This window comes from Neodiprion pinetum, chromosome 7, assembly GCF_021155775.2.
Source record: "Neodiprion pinetum isolate iyNeoPine1 chromosome 7, iyNeoPine1.2, whole genome shotgun sequence".
Taxonomy (NCBI): domain Eukaryota; kingdom Metazoa; phylum Arthropoda; class Insecta; order Hymenoptera; family Diprionidae; genus Neodiprion; species Neodiprion pinetum.
The window spans coordinates 12,820,995-12,841,324 of NC_060238.1; the positions used below are offsets into that span (position 1 = coordinate 12,820,995).

The 20,330-nt window shown below is 37.5% G+C and overlaps 1 protein-coding gene across 1 annotated transcript in view; it reads left to right on the plus strand.

Annotated features, from left to right (window-relative positions):
* The window catches only part of Fife (regulating synaptic membrane exocytosis protein fife), a 2,091,151-nt gene that overhangs the window by 598,154 nt on the left and 1,472,667 nt on the right, over positions 1-20,330 (plus strand). Inside the window, exon 5 of the mRNA XM_069137999.1 lies at positions 182-341. Within this exon, the coding sequence (XP_068994100.1) occupies positions 182-341 (160 nt within the window). The remainder of the gene's footprint in view (positions 1-181; positions 342-20,330) is intronic.

The window sequence follows — 20,330 nt, forward strand, 5'->3', positions numbered from 1 at the left end:
CACCAATTGGCCCACTTCTCTTCCCTTGACCTAGGTTTTATGCTGATTTGTTTTACTCATTTGACGAACACATTCCAGAGCAAAAGGCTGTATCCTCCTTTTTCTAATAGCCGAAATGGCACGCCTATCACTTATATCATGAGGTATCGTTTATTCACTCTTGTTTTCAAATCCTCTGCAGGAAACCAGAACACGCCAGACCAGCTAGTAGAACCGGCGCCTGCCGGGTTTGCCTCAAGTCTTTCAAACCCGATGACTTCTCTAAGACATGCAACGAGTGCCAGCATAAAGTTTGCGAAGACTGCGCTTCCTATTCTACTACCGTGGAGACTGATGATACGGTGAGTATTTGAACGAGGGTTCTTCGTCACTAGTATTTTGTATTTCATAACTCTCCAAGAAATTATTCAAGTTCTCCAAAATAATTCAATCTCTCACTTAATAATGATTGTCAGAAATTCCACCAAATCGCATAACCTTATTCTAAGTTCGAAATCTTTTGTTGATTATTAAAAATCGTTCTGCAATCTTTCAGCTCTTATAATAATATCATTTTCAAGTATTTTAAGGTACTGTTGATTATACTTGAGGTTTTTAAGGTATCTGTTGAAAAAGTCGTACATTTTGAGAACGATAAATATCATTCCTAATGATTTAAAATGTTTCCAACTTTCATACGCAAATCATTCATAATTTTCTGAAGCCTCATATGTGTACATCTTCTGAAAACTGCGGAGCATTTTCGAGAATATTCAAAATTGTAAAACATGATACAAAATATAGCTGCATATGCGATCATTAATGTAACTTATAACCTTGAGAACCACTCAACATCTAGTCGAATATTATTCCTAATTTTTCACTACATTCCATAAAATTTGAAACTGAATCGTTTTTGATCTTGCGTAATGAAATGAAATCTTGCTGAAATTCAGGAAAATGAATTGAATTTGACTTTGAATCACCAATTGAAATCGAATGAAAATTGTACCTAAAATCAGTTCGAATTTTTTCACATCCTATAAAATAGAGAGAGTGCAATTTCGAAATTTTTCAGATAAGTTAAAAAATTAACGACGGAGCCAGGAATCGAACCTGGTATCTAAACATGCTTTGCTGGAGACTTACTCGACTAGACGGCTGGGTCCGTTCAAATTGGCTAAAAATAATGTAGTGTACCGAGGTACACACATGAACAGCCACATATAGACTTCTCTAATGTGCACATGTCAACAAGTCATATACACTAGTCTAAACTGTGCTTCTACGCGACGAATTTCAAACATATACAAATTCACGGCACAGGAAAACAAAACAATTTTGAATACAGGTGATGAGAGAAATTAATGACACTGTAGTCAGGAGGGCTAGGTGGCTTGGTGGAGTAAGTCTTCGGTAACCCATCTCAAGATACTAGGTTCGATTCCTGGCTCCGTCGTTAATTTTTCAACTCATCTGAAAATTTTCAAACTTGCTCTCTCTCTTTACAAAATTTTTCTCGCGAAAAAATTGATATGAGTCTTTCATATAGTTTCAAATGGACGGCTGAGTCCATTCAAATTGGCTAAAAATAATGTAGTGTGCCGAGATACACACATTAACAGCCACATACAGAGTTCTCTAATGTGCATATGTTAACAAGTCACATACATTAGTCTAAAATGTGCTTGTACGCGACGAATTTCAAATATGTTTCCTATAAAATGTGATGTTTTTTGAGATTTTAGACAATGTTAAAATCATTCATGAGATTGTTAGGATGCATTATTGTAGAGCTCTAGAAGCTCAGAAACAATTTTTTTTAGTACGCGTTCGCCATTCAGTCCAAAAATAAAATTAGTCAGATAAAAATATATTCAAGCATGCATTACGCTCGATTCCTGTAAGTCACCCATCACTGTGCCGCAGCATGCCGCCAGTAGCGCAGTAGTGAAGAGGGGAAGCTAAGCGGCGCTGGCTCCGCCATGTGATGTTATACTAGGCGTTAGGTATAATATAAAGGCCGCCGCCAAGGATCATTGGTACATAACTGACAATGAGTATGGGATCAGCGTACTGTGCATACGCATTAAGTATCCCGAGCTAAAGTGCGTATCGGTTGCCGTTCTTAGACACGTGTACTGAAAGATACGTAAACCTGTGAACAATGATTCCAGGAAGGCTAATTTTTTGGTTGAGTCACTTATGTTCGTCATGTTTAGTTAGCTCGCAGCGCGATCGCCGGCTAGATATAAAGCATGCTGAATCGTCGTAAACATAATAAATCCCATGACCGTCAAATTTATCCCAAAAATACAAAGAAGTGATACTTCATTTTCACAAGTTTTTTGACAAAAAGACAGTAAGGGTCAGGACCCTCCGACTCCAGCTTGCTAGGGGCTACTTCCGAGAACGCAAACCGGTGGATGGCGCTAGTACACCGATTTACTCTGCTTACTCGGTCAATTCGAGTCGATCAGTAAAATAAAACCGCACTTTGTAAGACTCGTGAGTATTAGATGAATAATAACATGGTGCCGGCTGTTAGTGGATGAAATCCTTCACCATCCAAAAAATCAGCTTATTCCCAGTGCTCTTAGATTCATGTTTCGCTGAGTCACTTTAGGTGCTACTTTGCTTACCGACAGGCATTCAGATAGGAGTCAGAGGAGAATGGTAAGGAAACAGAAATGTAGAAAGGAGAAACTATAATCGAAAATTTTACAGTCAGATCATTTAATACAAATTTAATAGAATCAATCGAATGCAATAGTTGGAGAACAAGATCGTTTTTGGATTATCAACTGCTTTCTGCAACTGACGACAAAAAGCTCACACGACAGCTTATTTACCACGGTTAGCATTGCGGCTTTGACGCAATGAGATTATATTGCAGAAAGGTTAAGGACGAACAATGAGAGGTTACGTAATAAGCGTTATCCCTGACTCTTTCACCTATCTTATCTAAACACTTGAATCTTAATTATTCATTGACACACAGGAATTTAGTGCATTAACTATAATACGCTGGTAACGAATCATAACAAGTGCAAGGTATGGATAAGTTAATCTTTGTAACACGTTTCTGAAACTTTGACAATTCCTTGACTGCAGACTCAAAATTCTCTCTCAGATGACTACTTGCTTCTTACAACTTTGTAACGAACTTTTGATGTGAAACATCTATAGCCGCACGTAAAACCGATTTCTGGCGTGGCGACGCACGCCGTGGCGACGCGTCGCCACGCTATATGATGGTATATATATACAGTCTATATGTAGTAGTGTGTACGGTGTGGCGACGCGTCGCCATGCGCAATCGACTGTACGATTCTCTTCACACTCGATCCGGCGTTAAGCCATCTCTCTCGCCACACTGAGCTCGGATACCTATAGTGTATACTCCATAGTGTATACAGTGTTGTTTACTACGGTACACATAACCTGTGTTTTACTTAAAAACAAATTATTTTTTTTAATTGAATATTAATTTTAATTTTTTTAAATTGATTATTATTAATTATAATTAATTTTAATTTTACAAAATAATGTCGATGTTTCACATCTGCCAGGCGTCCCGTGACGGCTCATTTTTTTTATAACTAGCTCAGGTTCTGTAGAATGAGTAACAATGGTATCAATATTATACTTAGATAAATGGTTATACAGAGTAACTTTATTTAAAAATTGAACGGAAGGTTGGATTAACAATAATCATACATATGTAATTCTTATCTTTTTGTGGCGTCATGTATTAAAAATATATGTTAATCCAGTTAACATGAAGTCGTCAGTTTCTTTTACATCGTCAAATTTATAATTGGTGTGAGTATATGCAATTAGCTTTCCCAATAGGATTCGAAGAGATAACAAACAACATGTAATTAAAACTATGTATCGATGATTACTTATTAATTTTGAGTTGTCACTCACTATAATTTATGTTGTTTGCTAGACAGATACTGAACGACTCAAAGTTAACTGGATGGACATTTATTTTCAAGACGTGACGCCTCAAAAAGATTAAAATTATATTCAATTATTGTGAATCCAACCTCCCGTTCAATGTTTTAGGTAAAATTACTCTGTATAACCATTTATCTAAGTGTAACATTAACACCATTGCTCACTTTACAGAACCTGACCGAGTTGTAAAAAGTTCGTTATAAAATTGGTGCCGGAACAAAAGTCTCTTAATTTTTTTAATATATTTGTGAATTTTGTTTTATGATAATTATCGTACAGCATTAAGAGCCGTAAAGTCATGTGAAATAGTTATAAAATATATTGATGGCCATCTGTTCAACTATTCAAACTAGGTCTAAAATTGTACATTCACCGATAGAAACAAAGAAAGGGACAAAGTCAAGTCCACAAAAACCCACAATAAACATGAGCATAGAAAAACAGTTAAAACGTCTTGAGGAGGAGCTGGTGAGTTTATCTGGTAGAAAAGAATGCATGGTACAATTACGAAATCCACAAAAACAAAACGACGAATTAGCCTGAGAAATTAGAATATTATAGACTCGAAATCAAGAACAACGGGAAATGCTCGAAAGGGTCCGTCCACGCCAAGCACGAACAGTATATAATGATGTAACATTGTTAAGTGGATTGGTGGCTAGTTTACAAGGGACACATATTGATGTAAATATTCCTGAATTTTTCAAAGAAAAAAGTTCGAATCAGACAGATTTTTTAGATAACATGGAAAGCTATTTTAATTAGAAAAATGTCATTGGCCAATGGAAATTAGGAATTAGTAAGAATTTCTTCTCTGCATGCACGATGTAAGGAGACTGTAGTGTGTAGATGTTATGTTTACCCTTTCAATCCTTTGCTTCCGATGAGAAGCCCGTAAGACGGCAATGCCGTCTAATAAATGAGATGCGGGTGTGCAAATCATTAATCTACGAGAGATTTTTGTTGAAAATATGTAAATTTGAACAACTGGTGAATTTGAAAAATTAACGACGGAGCCAGGAATCGAACCTGGTATCTAGCGATGCTTTACCGGAGACTTACTCCACTAGACCACCTAGCCGCCCTGACTCTGTTGTCATTAATTTCTCTTATAACCAGTGAGTTCAAATTTGTTTTCATGTGCCCGATTTGTATGAGTAAGAATTTCTTCTCTGCATGCACGATGTAAGGAGACTGTCGTGTGTAGATGTTATGTTTACCCTTTCAATCCTTTGCTTCCGATGAGAAGCCCGTAAGACGGCAATGCCGTCTAATAAATGAGATGCGGGTGTGCAAATCATTAATCTACGAGAGAATTTTGTTGAAAATATGTAAATTTGAACAACTGGTGGATTTGAAAAATTATCGACGGAGCCAGGAATCGAACCTGATATCTAGCGATGCTTTACCGGAGACTTACTCCACTAGACCACCTAGCCTAGCCTAGGTAAACATAACATCTACACACTACAGTCTCCTTACATCGTGCATGCAGAGAAGAAATTCTTACTCATACAAATCGGGCACATGAAAACAAATTTGAACTCACTGGTTATAAGAGAAATTAATGACAACAGAGTTAGGGCGGCTAGGTGGTCTAGTGGAGTAAGTCTCCGGTAAAGCATCGCTAGATACCAGGTCCGATTCCTGGTTCCGTCGTTAATTTTTCAAATTCACCAGTTGTTCAAATTTACATATTTTCAAGGAAATTCGGAATTATAGAGAGTAAATTGAAAGGCAGAGCTAGATTATAGTGGAATTCAATCAAATGGCATATTGAAAATTATGATGCGTTTAAACGAACAATTCTGCAAAAATTTTACTCTATTTCTATATGCAAGTTGAGGCAAAAAATAAGTGGAGTTCTCAAAAATACAAATCACAATATGGAGCATTGCAAATGTATTTTTTCAAGCAAGTTGTCGAAGCCAAATATTTTACTCCAAAATCAGATGTGTTTGAAGGCCTAAATCACATAATGAATAGAAATATAACTAAATAACGACGCGTTACGATAGAGTTCCGCATCGTGTTGTGACTATGTAAATTCAGCTAAGGACCTTGTAGATAATATTAACAATAATCCGTATGTAACAAAAAATCATGATGCAGAACACCACTTATCTACCACTTACTCCAGTCAGGCGACAAATACTTGTAAATGTAAGTACAGGAAACAAAGTTATGCGTACAGTCTTCTAAATCGTACCGCATTTAGTAAATGGTATCATTTTTGGCAATGATTGGTTGTTCGTAGACAGAATCGTATTAGATTATGAATGCAAAACTATTAGAATAAATGCGGTGCTCATTGCGCCATCGTTCTACTCATACGGTCGGGAATCTTCAGAACAGCTAAATTCATTTACATGCAATCAAATGACGTATTATATGAAAGTAGTAAAAAGAAAAAATAATGCAATCAAATCAGATAATAGAAAAGAATCTGATATTATTATAATATAATAATAATATTTATTTGCCCAATAAATAGGGATACAAAATTGCGGACCCCCGTTTCGCTTACACTTTTTTAAAGCGTACTTATAGCGAGTACAATATAAATCATTAACATAATAAAATATAATTCTCATACCATAATACGCTTAGTACTAGACCAATGGGGTACCTTATCGGGTATCAATTATCTTGAGACATTATTGCTTTACAAAACATCTACACAGTAATGAACTTACAACAATACATACTCAAGCAGGGAAAATGAAGCACTATGTGCAAAGAAAACCTGCATACGCTCATCATCCTTACCTCCACACCACAGACATCCATCCAGGACTTCCGTTTCCGCTGTTTCTCACTATCAATCCCGTCCTATTCCCTCCCCATGTTACCCCAAAGCATCTCAATCCCAGTCAGCCATGCTTCTCCTTGCCCTTCTTCCCCTAACACCTCTGTCCTCATCTCCTGCCATCCCCTATCCAACCCCATCCCTAAGCAGACCTCCCATACATGCTTCCACAACTCCTCTTACCTCCCACAAACACTACAAAGTCTTCTCCCTCTGTCCTCCCAATATCTGCCTCCCCTAAGTCGATCCCCCAACCTAAAACTAGCTATTCTTGCCCATCTTTCCTCGCCCCATCCTTTTTTGAGGTATCCTGGAATCCCACCTCCTTTTATGAACACATACTCCTTATTGCTTTCAGATTCTAGTATCTTCTCCCATCTTTCCTTTTCTTGCTTGCTCCTTTCTCTTTTCACTAACTCTTCCCCCCTCACAAGACCCTCTTCCCATTTCTTTCCCACCTCCGTTAAACTCCATCCTCTGTCTTGAAAAAACACTTTTCTTTCCTCTTCCCAGTCGTCAAGGCCTCTCCCTGCTTTTATTCTTTTCCTCATCTCCATCCTACATCTCCACGCTAGTTGCCCACCCCCTCCTTCCTCCACCCTTTTCTCGTACTTCCAAGCTCTCATTCCCGCTTTACCTTCTAATCTATCCCTCTGTAACTCTTCCCCCACCAGGTAGCCTGCCACTCTCCTCGACACTCCCAGTACCCAGAATCTGATAATATTAACAAAGTCGTTTTGAAAACTTATGAAAATGATGATCTAGCAATGAGCAATAACGTGATGAATAATGTCAAACAATCTGAAAAAGTATTCGAGAATATTTGTGTAAAATGTAAGAATAATATAGACCTTATGATTATTAATGACGTGATGAAAGTTATAGATAAAGAGAAAGAAAATGATGGAAATCTGCAAATAAAAATACAAAGTAGTGAAAAAGAAAATGTTACTATTAATCGTAATGAAATTGATGAATGTGATACACTGATAATTAATGATAAGAAAGAAGACGATTGAGAGGATAGAAATTCAACACAAGATTACAAAGTTGTGTGAAGGTAATAATTTAATCGAAGAATTTTTTAATTGCTTCACTAGAACAATTATATGTACGAATAATGATCAAAGTTCTTGTGAAGATGTGCGAGCGATCGCGACAAGTCTTATGAGTTTAAGCGATGAGCAAATAGTAGTTCTTGAAAAATTGCTGTGCCAATATGAGCATCTGTTTTCTGATAAAGTGGGCTGTGCTGAAATTGCTGGAAATTCAATCAAACTTGCAACTGATTAATAAGCCATTTGTAAGCCGATGGTACCCCATACCATTAAAATATACAGAAGCTGTAGAGTTAGAGCTACAAAATATGTTACGACAACGGATACTAGAACGTTCTCATAGCTCGTTTCGTAATCCACTTCGAATCAGCCATATCAAGCTAGAACCGCCACATTCGAAAATCGAAAAATCTCCTATGGAATGATCAAGGGCTAATTAAAGGCTAATTAAATGCTCCATTTTCGAATTGAATGCTCGGCGTTTTTTGAAAGAAACCTGTGGCGGTGCCAGCTCGACATAAACCTGGAACCGCCACACCGAGAGAAACGGAAAACACGTGAAATTTCGGAAAAGTTTTAGGGTCATAATTAAAGGCTAATTAAAGGCTCTTGGAATTCCTCATCTTTGAATTAATTGCTCGGCGTTTTTTAAAAAAAACCTGTGGCGGTGCTGGCTCGAGATGGACCAGACTTAAAAAAAAACGAGAACGAGGTCAAGTTTCAAAAAAGTGTGACGGTCATAGTTATAGGCTAATTAAAGGCTCCTGGAAAACCATCCGCTCGAATTAACTGCTCCACCCCCGAGGGGTGGAAACCACCTCAAAACTAGAAATATCGGTGTAACTCATGGACGCAACAACTTACGGAGTTCATACAGCCACCAAAATTACTCTAGAATTGAAGGCTCCCGGAATATCACCTGCTCGAACTAACTGCTCCACCCCCGAGGGGGGGAAACCACCTCAAAACTAGAAAAATCGGTGTAACTCATGGACGCAACAACTTACGGGTTCGTACAGCCACCAAAATTACTCTAGAATTGAAGGCTCCCGGAATATCACCTGCTCGAACTAACTGCTTCACCCCCGAGGGGTGGAAACCACATAAAAACTAGAAAAATCGGTGTCACTCATGGACGCAAAAACTTACGGAGTTCGTACGGGCGCTAAAATTACTCTAGGATTGAAGGCTCCCCGAATATCACCCGCTTGAATTAACTGTTCCACCCCCTAGGGGTGAAAAACCACCACAAAAGTTAAAAAATTGGTGTAACTTTTGGACGCAACAACCTACAGGGTCTCTAGAGGCACCAAAATCACTCTACAGTCAACGGCTTACACTGCCTTACAAATCGAATGCTTCACAGTCCACTCACAAGGGTGTGATTGACACACGAATTTCACGAATCAACGGAGCAGTTGGATGGAACAGGAACCAGGATTTTCAATGCGAAAAAATGTTCGTGTCGCGTGAATTCGTTAGGCAATTTTTATGTCTTCCACTTTGATTTCAGCATCGTCACCAACGAACGTCATCCTAACGCAAATGATGCATTGTTCTTGCAGTTATTGATTTCACTTTCGGAATTGCAGGTGAATGATGGAGAATATTTATTGTGTACCTTTGTTCATACCATAAATAGTATTCGTTACCGCCACTGTCGTCACCATTACAGGAACCCAGCCCTTCCTTCCCTTTCCAGACACTAAGTACAAAGATAGACACAGTGGTCTAAATTGTGTTGCAGGCTTGAGAAAGTGAGTGTGTAATATAAAGAAAATTCCTACTCCAAATTTCAAATTTTCAGAAGCTGCCAATTTTTTTTTCATGGCCTGGGAGTCAACGACAGCCGAGTCGTTTTGGCACAATCAATTTATTTAATGAATCATCCGTGGAACATATAATAGGAATATGAACATTTCAACGCACCGCCATGATGAGGGCTTACGGAAGAGCTTGATTTACGATAAACAATTAACAAAAAAAATTCATAGACACATATGCGAAAGTTTTTGTACACATTGATTGGAACATGAGAATTTCACAAAATATCTTCTTCCGCCTGAATTTCATGACAGAACTCGACTCCCACCCATATAAGCAGGCGTAAAAATCTGAGAAAATTTGTATTTCCAAGGACGAAATTAATTGCGATGCTTTTTTTTAGAATAACAAACGCGAAAAGAATAGTGTTTCACCTATAAAATACAACGACGGTCGTCCAGAACTGTGAAACTGCGCTGGGCATGTGGCACGTGAGCGACGAGGCTACAACGCTGCATCTCTACCTGTCTTAACACGTTGAGCGCCATGTCAGCCATCGGTGGCTGACACTAGACTTTCCGTTTAGGCCGCGTCAGCCATTGGTGGCTGACACTAGACTTATCGGTGGCTGACAGCGGCGCGCGTGGCCTGAACGGGATTGTCTTAGAAATACGCGTGGCGCTCAACGTGTTAAAGACGATCGTTGTTGTTCTGAATTATTGGAAGACTATCATGAAGTTTTCTTTTCATGTTATACATTTATTCAGTGATTAAATTCAAATTCTAGCGGAAAGTTGTAATAGATCTTTTACCGTAAGAATCGAGACTCAAATATACGGGTGAAATTCGCAGAATTCCAACACTTATGTGGGTGGAAGACGAGTTTTGTCGTGGAATTCAGGCGGAAGAGAATATTTTTCAAGTGTCTTATGTTCGAATTAATGCGTACAATAAGTTTCGCGTATACGGCTATAAATATTGTTTGTCAATTTTTTTGCTGTAATCGTAACCCTCCCGTAACTCCCCGTCGTGGGGGCGCGTTGGAGGTTGTTCATATTACTATCAGGGTAGAGCCCTCACGCGGATCTCGGGGTATGCATAAGGCATTTATCCAGCGATGAAAAAAAATAAAAAATAAAAAAAAAAAAAAAAACGGTAGCGATAGAACGAGAAAACCGGTAATAGTCAAGGGAAAAGTCAGATAATTATGATGAACCATATGAAAAACGTAGTTTTTTCGTGAATCCTTTTGCAAACTTCTGCAGCAAGTCTTCGTAATTTCAGTTCAGCTAACTTTCGGAAATGGTATCGTTGAATTTCTAATCAGTTGTGTGAAACAGAGAATTACTATTTGTTTTTTAGATTCAAATTTATATATTCAAGGTACACAACTTTGAGAGCTTTTAGTCGTAAAAACTGCTCACCATTATCTAAGTTTCGTGTTAAAAAGTTTGGAAATTCTGCATCTTTTGACGGGAAAAGTCAAGGATGTTCATCTGAGCAAAATTGTCGCCACCCTGGCTGTTATATGTTACACGGATTACTCATATAAAAAAAATGAAGCTTGTGAAAATGGTGTAATGAAATCTGTTGTCAACTCCCGGGCTTCTAGTGCGCCACTATGCAGCGAGAAGAGTGCGTAGAGTAGATATCGAGCCTGCGTACTCTTGAAAGAAACGGGCCTGCGAATAGGTTTTCCAGACGTCCGGCTTTAGCCGGATATGTTTGGCTTTTTACGATCATATCCGGCCAAATATTCACGTGTCCGGCCTGTCCAGCTTCTGTTAGACTTTTTGTCAGTTTTACTTGTCGCATGCATCTGCAGATGCAGCGCCTGCAGAGCGAGCGAAGCAATGCGGCATATGCCGATTCACGGCAACGGCTCACCTTTTTGTTTGTACTATTCGCAGCAGGTTTTGTTTTTAGTCGGCCGTAAGAACGCGTGGTGTGCTCAGCTTATGCATTTTGAACATCAGTCAGCGGTAACCGTATTTTTAGTGAGTTAGTTTCAAATAAATACCAAAATGATGATGGGACTAATTATTAATGGTTGCTAGTTATACTTGTTAATTTTGGAACAAAACTGTGACTTATTAGTACTCAGTAATGTCCACGGCCACCTACAAAGCTGCAGCCACCACTGCTTACGGGGCAGCAAGTAAGCATTTTTAAACATTTAAAATACGTTATCGAATTGTTTTTTATTATGAAAGTTATGTCAAGCCTTGAAAACGTATGTCTGGCTTAGAAAAAGGTACGCTTGGTTATTGAAATAATATATGTCCGGCTTTTAGGCTAAAATGTCCGGCCAAATATAGCGCCGAGTCCGGCTTTTGTATAATGGGGTTGGCAACCCTACCTGCGAGTCGACTCTGGGCTTTGTCGAGAGCTGTGCGCGGTGCGCGCACTTGACCGCTCTCACAAACAAAAGGTCCGGCAACACGTGTCGAGCACGCCGCCGCGCAGGTGAGACAAAATATCGGTTCGGCAACAACAGTGAGAACGCTGTTAGTTCCTTGTAGTGAATAGAGCGGTCGGGTCGATTTCGGGAAACGTTATACACCTGTGAGATCGTTTGAAACGTCTTAGTGGTACAATTGAATCATTATTATCGAGGATTTCTTAATTGCATTCGCCCACGTAGTAATATTCTACGGACATCATTTGTACTCTCGCAGGGGGATATTTGTTTGTCACCCCCGGGGGGGGTTATTTCGGTGATTTATCCTGCATGTGAGTGAAAAACATTTAGTGAAACGTATTTTGTGTCAACGAGAGTAAGGCTTCAAAGACCGACGCAGAGTGCTGAGCTATATTGAAGGTAAAGTAAACAGAGAGTTCTATTATGAAGGATTGGTGAAGGGAATGTGCGTCCCAAATTTCAGCTGAAAATATTAAAAACTGAAGGATAGAAGGATAAATGGAGTAAATCCTGGTGGGAATGAAAGTATAGAAAGATTGATAAATAGAAGGGCCACAATATCGAATCTTTAAAAAAGCAAAAATATCTCTTATAGAATTTAAAAAATTTGGAAAATCCAATTATGGAAAATTGAAAAAATCAAAAGATCAGAATGTAGAATGTCAAAATGTAAAATCGTCAGAATGCGTCTCGGTCATACAAAATCATACCCAGATTCTTGATTTTGCTTTCTATCTTTTGATCTTTCTATATTTTGCCTCTGCATTTCGAGTTTCTATATTTTCAGTTTTATATACTCGGACTTTACTTGGATATGTTTCGATTATTCTATGAATGAGATGTTCGCGTCTTTGAAAACTCGATCTCCTTGTCCTTCTATGAATCGGCTATTCTGATTTTTTACTCCCACTCAAATAACTTGAGATGGCTTAATTTGAATTTTTTTATGGTTTAAATATTCTTGTATTTAAAATATATGAGCATTTGAGGTCTGGCTTGATATCGACTGGGTAACCTTTGCGATTTATTCCTAGTATCATCAAACCTCTCGTACACCTCAGCTGGCCTCACCGCAATTGTCGTGTACTGACCGGTTCCACAAACAGGTGATTGTTCCATGTCAGCGGAACGTCGAGTGGTTGCCGGTGTGAAGTCAATCACACTAATTAAACGGAAACAGAACAAATCTCTGTTTAACGGATCAACAAAACATTTTGGGATCTCGTCTAAAGTAACCAAGCGGACATCGTCATCCATTTCAAACATAAGGAATGGTCCTATGGGCATAAAATGAAGGTAAAGGTAATTCTTACAACAAAATTCTGATAATATCGTAACATACTGGATGTTTTTTTGAATTTGTAGAAGAGCGGAGAGAGGAAAGAGGGAAGCCGGGAGAGGGATGAGGTGAGAGAACAGGGAAGAGTTAGGAGAGAAGAGAGAAGAGAAAAGCAAGCACAGTGAAGAAAATCGTAGAATCTAAAAAATAAGAAAATTGATGCATCAAACTAAAAACTAATCAGTAGTAGTATATTGGTGGGTCGTGGGTGCACCGCATTTTGCACATTTTCCCCGATTTCTATTCTCACGGAGTCTCGTGAGAATGTCCTTGAATATGTAGGGATCGAGTAATTCCTTGCGACCGATTATTAGCGTACGCAGCTGTTTGTTAATAAATTCGCATCCCTGGGAGCACGGTGAAATTTCTCGGATGCTTGGTGTATTGACAAATATCTTGCCAACCAAGTAACAGACATTTGTTTCGCAATCAATTAATCGATTGTTTCCAAATGACTGAATAGATCTGTGTATCTCAATCAAGATCTTAGCTCTCAGTTGATAAGAATGCGCTCGCAAACCATGGTGCATTATATCCATCACCAAATCAAAAAGCGGATTCCGACTTTGTAAATTGCTCACAGCTTCTTTCACCTCTAGTCTGTCAAAGGCAGAAACAAGGTCACCGTGCAAGACACTGTCGACGGCACAGGTCCTGACGAACGAATATTGTTCCTTACCAACCTTTGAGGCCTGCAGAAATAATACATGACTTATAATAATCAACGATAACAACAGCATTCAAATCAAAGTAACCTAGTAATGAATTGTTGAAAAGTTCGTTTTCTTTATCCAGCTTGTCGTCGCGCCGTAATTTTTGGTCATTCAATTGTGAGGGTCGTGGCAGGCTTAATCATTCCTCAATTTTAGCGTGAGTCTGATTTCAGAAATTGAAAATGAAAAAGGGTTTCAAATTTCTTTGGTTTTCACTAACTTCGTAAGATATCAGCAGACTGCACAAGATTCTGGAGATTTCTAAGAATTTCAATGGATTCACGCAGAGGCTCACACCTGATTTTACAAGTAATCAACCCTTTGGGAGGATCAATTCAATACTGAAATTTCGAAGATGATTTTATTCCTAGTATACCTGCATCGTTGTATTTTAGTTCGTAGCATAAATAATTCAGTATTACCTGCAGCGTTGTAGTATCTCTATTCTTAATGTTCGGAATTTTTTGCAGTTTTTCACTGGATATGGCATCGAAAGTGGTGTGATTTTTATCTAAGTATCTGGATTTTTTGGATTTTATTGTCGCAGCTGTTAATCCGCCCCAGTCTTCGAATTCTCGAGAGGCGAGAATTTTGGTTGTGCCTTCAAGTTTGGTACAATCCAAGCATACCATGGATTTCTTCACCGCTTTTGATGACTCCGGTTTAATAGATGAGGAACACAGAGTACATGACTGAGCAATAATTTTTTTTAAAGGTCGCGTTTGAGATGAAGACGCAGCTACGAGAACTTCATTGTTCTGTACTGACAACGAGCTAATCTCGGGATCTGCTCGCATTGCTGGTTGGAATTCAGAGAAACCATCCTGAGCTATATTGCTAAGAATAATATCGTGGCATTCAGATGAGTCATCTACGTTAGGAATATCAACATAAGAATCGTTGAGATTCATACTACCCTCCACACTGTTTGCATTATCAACTGTTTTGGAGAAGATATTTGCGTGGAGAATTTTCGTTCGACCATTGATGTAGTTGATATGCTTGGCCACAAATACGTCCGCCCTCCACGGCTTAGAATCATTCCTCAATAGGTCAGTTTTAATTATGCTAAACTCACTTTCCACCGACGCGCTTGTAGTAGGCACTCGGTCGTAGCCAAATTGGTCACGACATACACTCGACCATAATGGGAACCATCGAATATCTCTCCACAGGCGATCTGCAAACACAGGTAAATAATGCGCATTATTGTGATCGCCCTCTTCAATTCTTGACCCGCTTTTTACTTCTAGGTCAATGTCTCTACCCCATGACCACCAATAATTGACGACGTCAATGTCTTCATAGATGCTTTTATCATCCGGGAGAGTTTCGATTGGCGGGCTATCGTCCTCTTCAAAAAGCTTCCAACGACGGGTTGATGGTATTTTTTAGCCTCGATTTATGGTAATCACATTGTGACTGCTGACCAGAAGATAAGTTGCCGTCTGTCTCACATCGTGCCACCGTCAACAGCGATTTCAACATCTCGCCAGCAGAACGCATGTCACGGATTTGTACAAATTGGCCTAATACCGCCATGTAAAAGACCTTCACTCGTCTCGGAGAATTTTTTAGTAAATCTGCGTACATCTTCAGAAAATGAGCTACATCAAGTCTGATGTAACATTGTGGCAACGTAGAGGTATGATTACATACGTTGGCAAAATCCTCGATAGTTTTGTAGTCCGTGAAGACCCTAACCGTATGCAGCAGCTTAAGAAACCCACTCCGCTAACCAGTATGAAATTGCCACAGTGGTGTGCTTTTCGCTGAGCATTTGAGAAACTGAAAACTGTCCATTTCGATTATATACTACACAGTGGTACAAAAAAATGGACTTGGATTTCGAACCATCGGTCCTTTCTATCGACTTTGTAATGCTGCCAGTAGCGTCGATCGAAATGCAGGCTGGCTTTTCCTTTGCGTAGGCTCTGTAGACATGGAGCTGATGGTTAGTCCAGTAAAAAAGGTGGAACGGGTTCATCCCGATGGCGCGAATCGTATTTTGCTCTGACTTCAGTTTCATAATTTGCAATGCTTGAATTGGGTTACGATGTGAGTACTGTGACAATATATATTCATGCTTAGCATTAACCAAAGCACTTTTCTTAGGCAGGTGAGGCGGCTCGGAATCCCCTGGTAACATCAACGTGTCAGCTTTTTCGGCAAGGTATATTGTGGCTGATTTCGTGCACAATTCTTTAGCGATATCTCGTCGAATTGGCGCACGTAAGTATCGTTTACCACACTTTCCGGTGCCTTTCGTCACAATACATTGGAGTCGAGTTTTGTCACTGGCAGTATCGATATCGCTGTCAATTTTGCAGACTAGTTTCCCTCCACAATTGCAGGTACCTGTAGAACATCGAACGAAAATTAATAAGAACTATTACCAGGCCGAAAACGACCATTTTTGTACATTTAGGTTTTCAATTTGTTCAGTTATTATTTTTCTTACACAACAAGTGAGTTATTATTTGTAGTTTAATCGTTTTATTAATTTTTTGTCGGTTTAATTTTACATATTAATAATTTTTTTTAATTTCACATACTTTTCTGTAGTTGTAGATTTGGATTATATAGTAAGTTGCATCTTTGGTTGTTAGTTTGCAGTTCAATGGTTCTATTAATTTTTTTCAGTTTAGTTTTACACATTTGTTAATATTTTTAACTTCGCATACTTTTCTGTACTTGTAGGTTTAGATTATATAATTAGTTATATACTTTGTTATTATTTGTAGTTTAATGATTTTAATAATATTTTGTAGGTTGCCTGCTGATAAATTGCGAAGAACAATGCAACATGCAAATTTGTAGCGCGATAACGGTATATACAGGGTGTGCCTAAATTAGGACCCACGGATCAGCCAGCGTGATACCTAGCTAAAACCCAACCGAAAATTTCTTAACCGAAAGCTCGTCCGACGCATAGTTTTTCAATTATAAGCGATAGCGCAAGGTCAATCCGAGTGCAGCATTTTATCTCGATTTGCCGCCACGGAAATTGCCGTTTTGTTCGTCAGGGTGAATTATTATTATTCGTTCACGAATTGAATATCAGCACTTCCCCGCTCTCACTTCTCGCCCCTTCTCGGGAGCTGGCCGATATTGTTGCCGCAGTCCGCGGTACCGGCCGCACATACTCATTTTTATTTTCACTCGTAAATGTGTGTTTCGTAGTATTGTCTAGCTAGAGATGCGCTTTTGTTCAGGCACACGGGGGTGCGCCCGTGTATGTGCGGTCGGTACCGTGGACCGCGGCAACAATATCAGCCAGCTCCCGAGAAGGGGTGAGAAGCGTGGGTTTAGAAAAATGATCTCAACATAACAAATGTGTTCCAAAAAGTGCAAGTTTTTTTTTCGAAAAGAAAACGAATTTTTTCGACTGTTTTAAACATATTTGAAATTCGTCGTTGTTAAAAACAAAGATACGAGAAAAATTCGCATTCGTCATTGCTGTCGTTGTTGTTGTTATTATTATATTTGCCTTTATTAGTACTATCGTTATCATTATTATATATATTATTATATATTACTAACATTATGAATATTTTTTTCATTATTGCCGTTGCTGCAGTTCGCTTTCTAAATATTCATGGTGTAATTTTCGTGATTGTTACTAGTATTTTTATTCAATGTCAGTTTTATGTATGTATGTTATGTCAAACTGGATGAAACCACTTTTATATCGTTGAGTTACTCTTTTTTAGTCATAGGTTCAGATCATAATTGTAATAGGTTGTATCCTTAGTTATTATTTGTAGTTTAATAGTTTTATTAATTTTTTTTAGGTTTAATTTTACATGTAAATTTTGTTTGTTGTTATTATTATTAGTCCGACTATATACGTGTCATTAGATCGTATAAGGTATATTTATCATTACGATGGATGCTAATTACAGCATCGGGGTATTATATCTTTGTGTAAGCAGTAACGAATAAAATGCCAATATATCTCTGTGGCTGACAGGCGTAACCGAATAAGTCCATTTTTTGGAAAAATGAGTTTATGCCGGATTTTTGGATTTTATTATCCGTATTTTATTTTAAGATATATAATTGTCGACATTTGTTTATCTGAATGGAAATATAGTGGTTTTGCTAAACCAAATAAGTCCAATTTCCCGGCATAACCGAATAAGTCCACCGGATCCCGCCATAACCGAATAAGTTGAATTGTTTCAGTTTGGCAGCGACAAAATAATGACTCCATTATTTTTGTTAGATTTTCTTGATCGGTTTAGTAAATAAATCTCTTTTATTTATTATTAATAAGGAACAATTTAATTCTTAATAACTTTGACTGTAAACTTACTTAATAACGACTACATTCTGTCACGAGAGTCGACGACGAACAAGAAGGAGCAGTGGCAGTACCGACTCACTCATCGATTCTCGATCTCACTAATACTAATACGCGCCGTATGCGCCTTACCTCTACTGCGCATACTGGGCTCTATAGTAATACATAGTATGCATATATATATAGTATTCTGAAATTACATTCTCAACACGCCTCCTTAATTTCAGAATACCAATTTCCTTGGCTTTTAATACAAATTTAGACCTTCTCTAAAGAATTCAAATTTACTTTTACCTAATGCTTTAGTTAATAAGTCTGCACAATTTTCATCTGATTCTATTTTAATAATATCAATAATTCCAGCAATATAATTTTCATTAACAAAATGATAATGTACTTCAATGTACTTAGATTTCTTTGTGAAATTTCCTAAATGACTAATATCAACTGCCCCCAAGTTATCTTCGTAAATTTTTATAGGTTCTACAACTTTTAATTCAAAATCATTTTCAAATAAATCCTTTAAGCTTAGAGCTTCACTCACTACTTCAGAAAGTGCTACATACTCTGCATGAGTTGATGATTTAGTTACACTACTCTGTTTCTTAGTTTTCCAATCTATTACATTTCCAAAAAAGTTTATTATATACCCAGTTGTAGACCTTCTATTTATATGATCACCTGCCCAATCAGCATCAACATAACATTCTATTATTTCATTGCTTAAATTCCTATCAAAGTTCAATTTTAAATCTTCAGTATAAAATAAATATTTCAAAATTCTTAATGCGTACTTATAGTGACTATTGTCATAACAGTTTTGGAATCTACTTAAGTAATTAACGCTGTAAGAAATATCAGGTCTAGTACCATAACTAATAAACAGTAATTCTCCAATTAAATTTCTATACTTAATGTTTTCACAAGAATTGATTGCTGGATTACATTTCAAATTTTTTTCCATTGGGGTGTTATACAGTTTTCCATTTTTCAACTTATATTTCTCCGCTAATGATTCAATATAGTTTTCTTGACTCAAGGTCATTTTTCAATTTTTCTGATCATAATCTATATCTATACCTAAATAGTGTTTAACAATGCCTAAGTCCTTAATTTGGAAACGGTAAACCAATGATTTCTTAATGCTATCTAGATTATTTTGATTCTTACAACAGATTAACATATCATCAACAAAGATTAACAAATAAATTTTATCATTACCAACTTTCATAGTATATAATCAATAATCAAATTTACTGTGCTTAAATCCTATTTTTATCAAAAATTCATGTAAGCATTGATACCAAGCTCTGGGACTTTCTCTTAAACCATACAATGCTTTTATTAATTTGCATACCCTATCAGTACCATCTTCATAACCTTCTGGTTGTTTTACATAAACTTCAGAAAGAACTTCACCATTTAAAAATGCTGATTCAACATCCATTTCATTTATAATAAGATTAAATTTCACACAATAATTCAATAATCCCTTCAAAGTTTGCATTTTGCTACTGGAGAGTATAAATCAGTCAACTGTTCTTTCTGTTGAAATCCCCTAGCTACTAGCCTTGCTTTGAAAGAATTATCATGTTTTCTAGTGTAAATCCATTTTAAGTCAATAATTTTCTTATTTTTTGGTTTTTCAACAAGTTCCCAAGTATTATTTTTATATAAACATTCTATTTCATGGTTCATAGCCTTTTTCTATTCATTTCTCTCATAAGAATTTATAGCTGCATCATAATTTTCTGGACTGGTTGCATTTACATAATTTACATAAATAAAGGTTGTATTTGCTTCAGACTGGTAAAATTGAGTTTGCTTTTTCGGTCTTGCTAATCTTCGCAATTTGTCTAGTGTAATACTACTAATTTTTTCTGGAGTTTTCTCATCTTTTATTCTATTTTCATTTATTCTTTCATCAAAACTTTCAAAATATTCATTTTCATTGTCAGATAAATTTTGATCACC